This window comes from Maylandia zebra, linkage group LG5 (assembly GCF_041146795.1).
Source record: "Maylandia zebra isolate NMK-2024a linkage group LG5, Mzebra_GT3a, whole genome shotgun sequence".
NCBI lineage: Eukaryota > Metazoa > Chordata > Actinopteri > Cichliformes > Cichlidae > Maylandia > Maylandia zebra.
Genome location: NC_135171.1, coordinates 18,411,361 through 18,420,932, shown reverse-complemented (window position 1 = coordinate 18,420,932; position 9,572 = coordinate 18,411,361). Strand labels below are relative to the sequence as shown.

At 38.7% G+C, this 9,572-nt stretch overlaps 1 protein-coding gene and 1 non-coding gene across 2 annotated transcripts; one reads left to right on the top strand and one right to left on the bottom strand.

Moving 5' to 3' along the window:
• Positions 1 to 581: 581 nt before the first annotated feature.
• On the bottom strand, positions 582 to 8,638 carry psma5 (proteasome 20S subunit alpha 5). The gene is made up of 10 exons (XM_004545101.5): positions 8,533 to 8,638; positions 8,169 to 8,219; positions 7,710 to 7,776; positions 7,480 to 7,606; positions 6,247 to 6,314; positions 6,054 to 6,161; positions 5,896 to 5,954; positions 5,696 to 5,798; positions 1,131 to 1,217; positions 582 to 979 (listed from the first exon to the last, which is right to left on the bottom strand). The coding sequence occupies exons 2-10, from the start codon at positions 8,195 to 8,197 to the stop codon at positions 902 to 904; spliced, it is 726 nt and encodes a 241-aa protein (XP_004545158.1). The 5' UTR covers positions 8,198 to 8,219; positions 8,533 to 8,638; the 3' UTR covers positions 582 to 901.
• A 394-nt stretch (positions 8,639 to 9,032) lies between these two features.
• trnae-uuc (transfer RNA glutamic acid (anticodon UUC)) lies at positions 9,033 to 9,104 on the top strand. Its single transcript has one exon. It is a non-coding gene; the product is annotated as a tRNA-Glu (tRNA).
• The last annotated feature ends 468 nt before the right edge of the window (positions 9,105 to 9,572 follow it).

Here is a 9,572-nt window from a genome sequence, read left to right as displayed (position 1 = left end):
CCTTGACTCGTAAAGTTATTTTTCTTAAACAATGGAAATAATTCTATAATTATCCACTTTAGCTGTCTCCTGTGGTCTTTCAATCCTTCTGTTCCTGCTGAACTGATCAGTGGATTCCTTCTTCTAAATCATGAAACAGATTGCCAATTTGGCTGCTCCGAAGGTTTTTTGCTCTCTCTGATCAGTTTATTTTAGATTTTCAGCCTAGTCATGGAATCCCTCACTTATATTAGTAAAAAGTTATGAAACACAAATTCAATACTTTGAATAAATTTAAGACATTACATCTGCATTACTTCTCATCAAATAAGGGAGCAGGCCTAACCTGGTCATGAAAGCACTTGCCAATTGTTTAGTTAATTCTGAGCCTCTGAAAATGGGAGACTGTGTATATAAACAGGCCTTTTTGACAAAGGATGATGCCTTCAATTTAGTTTTTGCTAACATGTGTATGGTATCATGAGCACAAAACTAAACCAGTTACGCTGCGTTTGCAATACGGTTTACTAATACTAATTAGATATTATTGAAATACCATAGTTGAAAGACAAGAAAAACAAAAACTGCAAAGAGTCGGCAACTTTCTGAATACAACAGTTTAATTGTACTGATTCGTAACAAAAATACCCCTCCCACTCCTCCCCCACATTTTTCCCCCTTGCCACTCAGTTATAAGTCCCGGTCAGACTCCTGTACAGACACGTACAGATACTGAGAGACGTAAAGAAAAATTATTGGATCGTATATAGAGACTGCTTCTGCACTGCAATTTTGAATGCAGCAAATAATGAGAATGTACGGATAGAAAGTTGTGGCTGCTTTGTGACATTCGGCCCAGGTGCGCCTTCACACCCTCTTCCCTCGTGCCCAGAACTGAAACCGAGACCAAGTCTTTCCTGCTCTAGATGTCCTTGATTACCTCCTCCAGCTCCTCTTTGGAATACATGTGGAAGGTCTTACCAGGCTCTACTGTTGCCAGCTGTAGAGGAGACAGATTAAGAAAGTATGTGTGAAAAACAACCATTTAGACAACAGCAGGTCTTTGCAACTTAAGTCCAAATAACACAGCTGATTTGGTTGGAAATGGACAGATACAACCTTCTGGCATCAAGTATCAGAGTGGGACAAACCTCAATGTTGGTGGCGTTGAGCTTCTCCTCCATCACCTGCTTCAGAATGGTGAGAGATGACTTGATGGCTTCTTTTAATGTCATGGACTGTCAGATTTCCAGAGACAGGGAAAGACAAAAAGACAAAACTATTCAAATCTGCGTGTCCATAGTTTTCACAACATACACCCGTCCATCATGGAGAAATTCTGACTATATTCTAGGGCTGCCACAAACGATTATTTTGATAGTTGACTAGTCACCGATTATTTTTGCGATTAGTCGACTAATCAGATCATCATCCACTGGACGTAAAACGTCCAGCTTATTGCACCAGCAGCATCTGCTCTTATATAACTATCATTAGCTTACAGCTTTAAGTGTTTAAGGTATGTGCTAACTAAAAATAAAGACAAGATGATAGTTTATTAAATTTTAATGAAATTTGCAGATTGTTTCGGTAGAGTTTAATAAACTCCTTGCTATCTAAAATATAACGGGACACCGGAGTATATTCTCCAGCATCTCACACTTCTGATAATCAGTTGTCTGCTTGACATTTATTCAGCTGTGTAAAAACTATAACTTTAATCTCAGCCAAACCGATTTACAGTGTTGGGGAGTAACGGAATACATGTACCGCCGTTACGTATTTAAAATACAAAATATGAGTAACTGTATTCCGTTACAGTTACCGTTTAAAAAGGTGGCATTTAGAATACAGTTACTTTGTTGAAATAAATGGATTACACGGCGGTACTTTCCTGTTTCATATTGTTGCGGGTCAGGACTGTTTGGGTTTTGTTTGACAGCTGTTCTGTTGTTCCAGGCGGCAGCGTTACGGTTGCCATGGTTACAGGATTGACACGCTCTCTGCGACTGTGTTTCCTGGGTGAGAGAGCGGCGCCTTTTTGTTGTTGTTGTGCTAAGCTAATAGGCAGAATGCTACAGGCATAGCCCCAATTATTGCATAGCCCTAAAGAATGTAGCCTCATGGGCAGTGTAGTCCATGCTGCAGGGAGAATGGACTGCGTTATGTGTCTGTGAGCGCGAGGAGGGAGAAAAGGAGCTGTCATCGAGGAGAAAAGGGAGCTGGAAGCATGTAAATATAATAATAACCACTGCAGCTAAGAAGAGTGCCCGATGAGCCCAGTTGTAAGTAAGCTATTAAGACTCGACTGTACGCTGTGTTCGTGTTTTCCTCCGAAACAATCCGATTGTTCAGTCTGACGTCACTAGCCGTGTCTGGACCTAAACTCCGCTGCAGGTCCATATATCAAACGATCACTATGGCATTACTGAGAGTTGAAAAACTGTCTAAAGTCTTTCATCTTTAATAAAATGATCAGCGTTCTGCTCTACCAGGTGTAACAATTCATGAAAACGGAATTTATGACATTTAACGGAGTTAGAAGTTAGAAGCTAGCGAGCTAACTTCCTGCTATCTAAATACAATATAGCATGTCCTGACTGCGGGGTTTTGGAAACAAATTAAAAAGTACAGCTCTGTTATCACTTCCAACATAAATGAAGACAGAAAACTAAACAGCAGTGACGTTTGTAGGGTTACTGAAGTTGGGCTAGCTGGTATATAATGATGTGCTACGTGGCCGCTAGCGACACAGCTATGTTAGCATAATATAAACAAGATAACTTTTTTTTCCACTGATAAAAGTTAACGTGAGTGTTCTCAGTGGTCAGGAACAAATGTAATCACATGGCAGGATGCTGTAAAAGGACCAAACTTCAGCCAGGAGAACAACTGAGATAATCCATCCACAATACGAGGTTAGTCATTCATATACTGCTGCATGGGCTGGGCTGTAGTTACATCCTAAGGTTTTAAAAACTGAGCTTAAATAAATGATTAGCGGTAATAAAAGCCGAGGGAGGTCAACAGTGATCTCTGACTGTTTTAGAAGCTTTTTGAGATTAAATAGAAGAAAATACATAACATTAAACATGTTAACAACACAAAAGCCATATTAAACGCAGACTACTTTAGGCCCGGAAGTAGGATTCGTCGCGTCATCACTGAACAACCGGATAAGTTCCGTTGGAGCAGCCTTTCAACGCCTCTCTCTGTCTCTGGCTAGCGAAGTTGACCCAGACAACATGCCCCAAAATACATTTTGGGGCATGTATTCTGTAATCTGTAGTGGAATACATTTTTAAAGTAACCTTCCCAACACTGCCGATTTACTCAGGAACAAATAAAATACTGAAAAAAGCCAAACAATAACATTTTTAAGTTATCTAAGTGACTTACATATCATGTTTAACCTGAGTAGCAAAAGACGGCGGTGGGTTTGAAAACGATTTGCTGGGAGTCCAGTGTTCTCACGGGCTCTAGTGAGCCTTGCCCCCGGCTAGCTATCGAGCTAGTGGGTAACAGACGTCTCCGAAAACGTCGGAGCGCTTTTGAAAATATGTGGTGTCTTGAAAAACTGAGCAGATATTTGAGGTTTATACAGTTACATTCTCGCCTGAAAATATGTTAAACGTTTAATTTTGTGACCCAGAAAGAATAATAAGAGTAGTATTAAAACTAACTAGCTGTCGCCATAGACTACGTGCACGTTAGCATATGCTACTTCCGGTGCGGAAACTCCTGTGGGGAGCTTTGTTTCCGGTGTCCTATTCGCGCCTTGTTTACGGTCCAAAACAAGTTAAGCAAATGAATGAATCAAGCGGTGATTTACATTTCTATAGATGTCTTGGGCATTTACCCAATATATCTGTAAATGATGTTCATCGACTTGTCGATATTTTTTCCCCACGTCTCAGGGCAAAAGAGAAAATGGATTCAAATGTTATATTTCTCAGCTGTCCCTCATTTATCGCGGGTGTTATGTTCTAAAAATAACCAGCGATAGGTGAAATCAAGTAGCTAATTTTAGTTTTTGACGGTGCAAAACGTTTCGTCGACATCGTGGACATACAGTACTGCACTTCAGAGTCACACTGCTAGCGATCGATGCAGCGATTCTATACTGTACAGGAGAGAGGTCACGGAGGAGATCGTCTGCAGCGATCAGGACACAATGTGATGTAAAAAAAAAAAAAAAAATAAGCATGCAAACTTGCACTAAAAAATCCGCGAAACAGCGAGGTGAAAGGTGAACCGCGTTATAGCGAGGGACCGCTGTAATTTTGAAGGTAAGTCACAACATACCCTTCGTAAATACTAATGTATAGAAACCGTTACCAGCAATCGTTCAGCAATTTTTCATTTTTTGCTTTTTTGATCATTAGATTTTTTTTATGACACAACAGTGGTGAGTGTTCCCACCTTCTGGAGCAGAAGGTGGGAACACTCACCACTGTTGTGTCATAAACTTAACGCGATCTTTCCCTTTTCGAGTTTTGGACATGATTTTGGAGTATATCTTCGCAGTAGCGATTGACCGCAAAGTAAAGCTACCGGAAATGTACAACCCCACATCCGGTCTCAAACCAGGAAGTTAGCATTTTCTTGTGCACAGGGTCTATTGTTGGAAACTGTTGGAAACTGTGCTATGAATTCTGGGACAGAGCTACTTCTTCTTCTTCGGGGTTTAACGGCAGCTGGCATCCTTATACATGCAGTGCTGCCATCTTCTGTTTCCGTTATTACACTCTTAAATCCTACTACTTATTCCTGCGTCTTTTGTGATCTTACAAAGCTTCAAACGACGCGTCGACTATTAAATCAGTCGTCGACAATTTTGATAGTCGACGTAATCTTGACTAGTTGACTAATCGTGGCAGCCCTACTATATTCAAAATGTTAAATGACCTGAGTCAAACCTTCCCTGTAACTCTTTAAGGCGTGGGACATATTTTAAATTGTCCCTTGCCAGCTAAGCCATATATTAAATTATAAATGCCTGTGAGTGTAGTATACATAAGTAAAACACAAAAATTGTATGTTCTCGCCATTTATGACCATTTAATACCAGACATAAATGTCTAAAATATGTCTGTCAACATTTTTCAATACTTCTCTGTGCTGACTGATTTATTTCATGTTCCTTAAACGTCGCTTAACCAAAACCTAAATTAGTCACCACAGCGATCATTCATCCCAGCCACAAGTTTATGGTTATTCCACAAACCAGGAACTGCATCACTGTTTAGTGGACGAGCGCAGACAGACAGATGTGGCATCTCCAGAAATTTTGTTTTAAATATTTCAGCTGAAGCTTTGGGAAGCTGAGACAGGTTTTTTTTCTACATTTCTTGGGTGCTGTGGCCAAAGTAGCTTAAGACTGTGTTTTTTTTTACCTTTTTTTTTTTTTTTTTTTTTAAGAACTTCTGGTTTCCCATCTTGGACAAATGTCCAAGAAAACTATTTGTATGTTTGTAGCAACAGAGTGATGGAAGTTGAGACACTGATATTGAAATATCCTCATCAGCTGTAACTTGTCTTGTACCAGCTAAGTGGACTCAATCTGACCGCTGAAGCAGGCTGTGTTCCAGCATGACATGGGAGTGTGAAGAAAACACAGGAGTACCGTACTTAACTGGATAACATGAGTGAATTACACAGCGTGTAATGCAGGCATATGGTTGGTACAATGCTATGGTATCATGGCTGTTATTACCTTGTGGTAGACCTCTTGCAGAGAGCTCTGTGCTCCCTCAGATGCAGAACCGATGGCCCGAGCATCACACTGCACAAAAGTTCCTGATGGGTCCATGTGATACCTGTATTACACACACAAAAAAAAACGATACATGTGTTTAAGCAAAGCAAGCAAATATCCCTTAAATTTTAAAATAATAAACAATTATCTTGACATACAGCTGAGGTCCTTTTTCATCAACTCCCCCAAACAGAAGCGCTACACCAAAAGGTCGACTCTGTTTAAAACAAAGCAAAGACACAAATAGAAGTTAAACATCAAACTTTTTAGGTCTGCATCTCAAAATTAAAACACAAACACTGGCTGAGTGACTCACCATGGCACCAGGGTCTGCATCTTCCTCACCAAACTGCAGCGCCAGGTTGGACACAGCCTGAGTCACACTCTCCACTGTCATCGTCTCATTGTAAGTGAACCAGTGGTTCTGAAACAGAGCACATACAGGTTAACCGCAGATAAACACAGCACTCTAAATATGCCTTATACAGCGCTGTGCTCTGAAATCATACCTGTGTTTCCACTCTTGCTTTGTCGATAAGAGTCTTGGCATCAGCTATCAAGCCGCTCATGGCACAGCCTAAGACGTGAAAAGAAAGAAAACTAAATTGCATTTATCTTTCACAAGCTGTGGCCTAAAGCAAGACTCTTCACCATCAAAGTGAGACAAACGAGATGAAATTTCGTGTAATCCGAAGGAAAGCTTTACTGTGCAAGAATGTGGATGATTAAAATTTGTCTGAAACAGCTACAACAACAGTGTGAAAATTAAAGTTGAGGACTTGATTTGCTTAGCTTTGCGAGACAGTGTTCTGACTAATTTAAGCCACTTATACCAAAGAGTTTTTGCTGAAGCAAAGGAAAGAGAATCATTTCTCGAGGTGTTTTTTTTAAAAAGATGAATACTCTCCCTTAAACAGAGGGCTGCAAAAAAAAAAAACCCCAAAACAAAACAAAAAAAACGACACACTGACAATTACAAAATATTTGGGGGAAAAAAAAGAAAAGAGAACTTTAAGATATTTTCACCAATCTTTACATGGAGTAGCCCAGTGATATTCTCTGGTTTAAAGTACTATTAATGGCACTTTGTTTACTTAAAATGTTTATTTATCTATTTTCTGCTTTACAGTCTTGCAAAGGGACCAAATAATAAAGAGATGATGCTTTCAAAAATAATTTCATTAACAGCTTTAATTTGGTCTATATTGTCACACAAACTATATCAGCCAAAAAACTAAATCTAATAATATTTGGTTTAAGCAATGCTTGGTTTAAATGGCTCTGATTTAATTGCAAAAATATTTAAAATCAGTGCTCTGAAGTAAATCAGAGAGGGTCTGGCTGGAATCTTTTTTAAGATTTAATGAATTCACATGGAATGACTCTTTAGGTTGTTTCAATCTATTGATCTAGACGGTTTCAGTTGCTTTTGTCCACATTTCTCTTTTTTGTAAGGGAATAAAAGTTTTTGGAAATTGAAGTGTACATTCAATTAATAATAATATTTTCTGGGCTAAAAAGAAAATAATAAATATTTTTGCTTTTCTTTTTCTTTAACAATATTGCACTGGATTTCTGTGTAAAAAAAACAAAAACAATAACATGCATTTCAAGTCCAATTTTAATCAAAGAATCAATTAACTGGTTTAGCTGACTGGATATCTTTTCTCATTACAAAAAACAGCCAGTAATATTATGTCAACAAAAGCCTTAATCCTTTGTCATGGTCCATTTCCACTTACCAATGTGACTATCAATCTCCACGATCTTCTCAATGCTGTTGGGCTCCATCAGGGGAGAGGTGATCCTCTTCTCCACAGCCAGACATACCCCTTCTGAAGTCTGGATACCGATGGCTGTGGAGCCCAACTAGAAGAGCAAAGCCAGGCCAAAGAAAATAGATGAGCTCGAATATAATCACTTTGTTTAATAACCGCGCAGAAATAGTTAAAGATTCCTGTGAAGTACTCACTTTTATTGCCTCTATGGCATATTCAACCTGGAACAATCTTCCCTCAGGAGAAAATGTGTTCACACCTCTGGAAAACAGAAATTAAAGTTTAGAAATTTTAACAACGATTAATATATTAAAGATAGCTGTAAACGTTATTTTCACTATTATTATTTGCACGTCTATTACCTCATAACAGTAAAGTAAATAAACGCTCAGCTTGAAAAGGATGGCATACCGAAAGTGAAAGCAAACCAACTTTTTCCTAACATTGATTATTAGCTGCTAGCTGATACAAGCTGTAGAGACACTGTTACAATAAGGGTTTAACGAAATCAGTATTTTCTATATTTTCTTTCGGCGTTTAACCGGGCTTTCTTTCTCGGGTAGACAATAAAACACCTGTGTGCTCTCGTTCGTTTGTTCATTTCCCTCTGTTAAGCGCTCAATAAATGACAAAGCAGTTTGTGCTGCACCTACCTGTCATATTCCGATCTGGTCAAAAACATCTTTTAACGTTAAACGCAGGATCTAGAAAAAGATAGATGCGTTATTTGCGTAAGATTAATGTACAGTACCAACAAGTTAAAGCAAATATTGAGAGCTGATTCTAGTTTTTGGTTTCAAGTTTGCTGTGACACCGGGTTATCTGCTAGCTGCAGTTAGCGGTGATACCGAGCAGGCGTGCTAGCTAACAGCGCAACCAATTACACAATTAACTGCATATTAGACACAAATATACATCAAACATCAAAATTCCATCAGTTTAACAATGTCCGGGGAAATATATGTGTACAATTTCCCAGTATTATTCAAAATAACTTCACTTGCTCGGCTCGTTTACCTTCAGCCAAAAACCCTTCAATGAGTTCGCTTGTTTCAGAGGAAGCGTTTGGTGTGTTACATCCAAACGCGCCGGTTGTTAGCAATTCCCTAACTAACGTTCCGCGTCTCCAAGTCAAAATATACTTCATTAAATTAACTTTATTTATGTACTCTGAATTTAAACGCTTTTGATTTTGTGGTTGTTATTATGTGTTTTTACTTGTAAAATTCAAAAACAAGAAAGCACATTATAATACTGGTATTTGTGAAAAATTAGGAAAAATAAAGCTGGGTAATGTTGCCTGAAAACACGATGTTGTTTCCTACAATCATAATTTTTCTTTTTGTCTGAAGACAAATTGTTAATGAAATTTACTGAAGACAAATAATTGTTCCAATTCGTGCAAATCAGAATAACAAGAATACAACTTAACAAAAACAGACAAAGGTAATGATCGTTGGGTGCCATGCGTTTGCGTACATGTATTATGCAACATTACACGACTGATGAGTACAGTGTCCCATATGGTCTAGCGGTTAGGATTCCTGGTTTTCACCCAGGCGGCCCGGGTTCGACTCCCGGTATGGGAACGCCTCTTTTGTGACGATGGGATTTTAATGTCTTTCACGTGAATGTCGAACTTGGCCTTCGTAGTGACAAAATGGCACAATGGGCTCCAAAACACAGTATAATTTATTAAATTATTGTGGTCACTTGAGAGCGGAACCAACCGCTGGGTGTCGTTATTGAGCTGAATTAGAAGAGACGATGACCTGTTGATTTGTCTGATTTCTTCATCAGGTTAAATACCCCAAAATATAAAATATTTTGCGCCTATCGAGATTAGTCGTCGTTAAGTTATCTGCTATGCTCTTGGAAATGATTGTTTGGCTTACTATGCTGAGTGCTACTGGAAAAATAGTGTGGCTTTTGAAATGTGCTCTAATACGAATACCAATATGTCACCACTACAAAAGTAATGATGTACAGCTATTAACACAACTTAGTGGAAAAGTAAGAGAATGTAAGTGTAAAAACAAAAGTCTCTCTTGAGATTT

Excerpts from the sequence above, each read along its gene's own strand:
- psma5 (XM_004545101.5), bottom strand. The coding sequence starts at position 8,197 with ATGTTTTTGACCAGATCGGAATATGACAG. Across the intron at positions 6,315-7,479 it reads GGAGATTGATAGTCACATTG|GCTGTGCCATGAGCGGCTTG; the intron begins GTAAGTGGAAAT and ends TTCACGTCTTAG. Across the intron at positions 980-1,130 it reads TCAACGCCACCAACATTGAG|CTGGCAACAGTAGAGCCTGG; the intron begins GTTTGTCCCACT and ends TCTCCTCTACAG.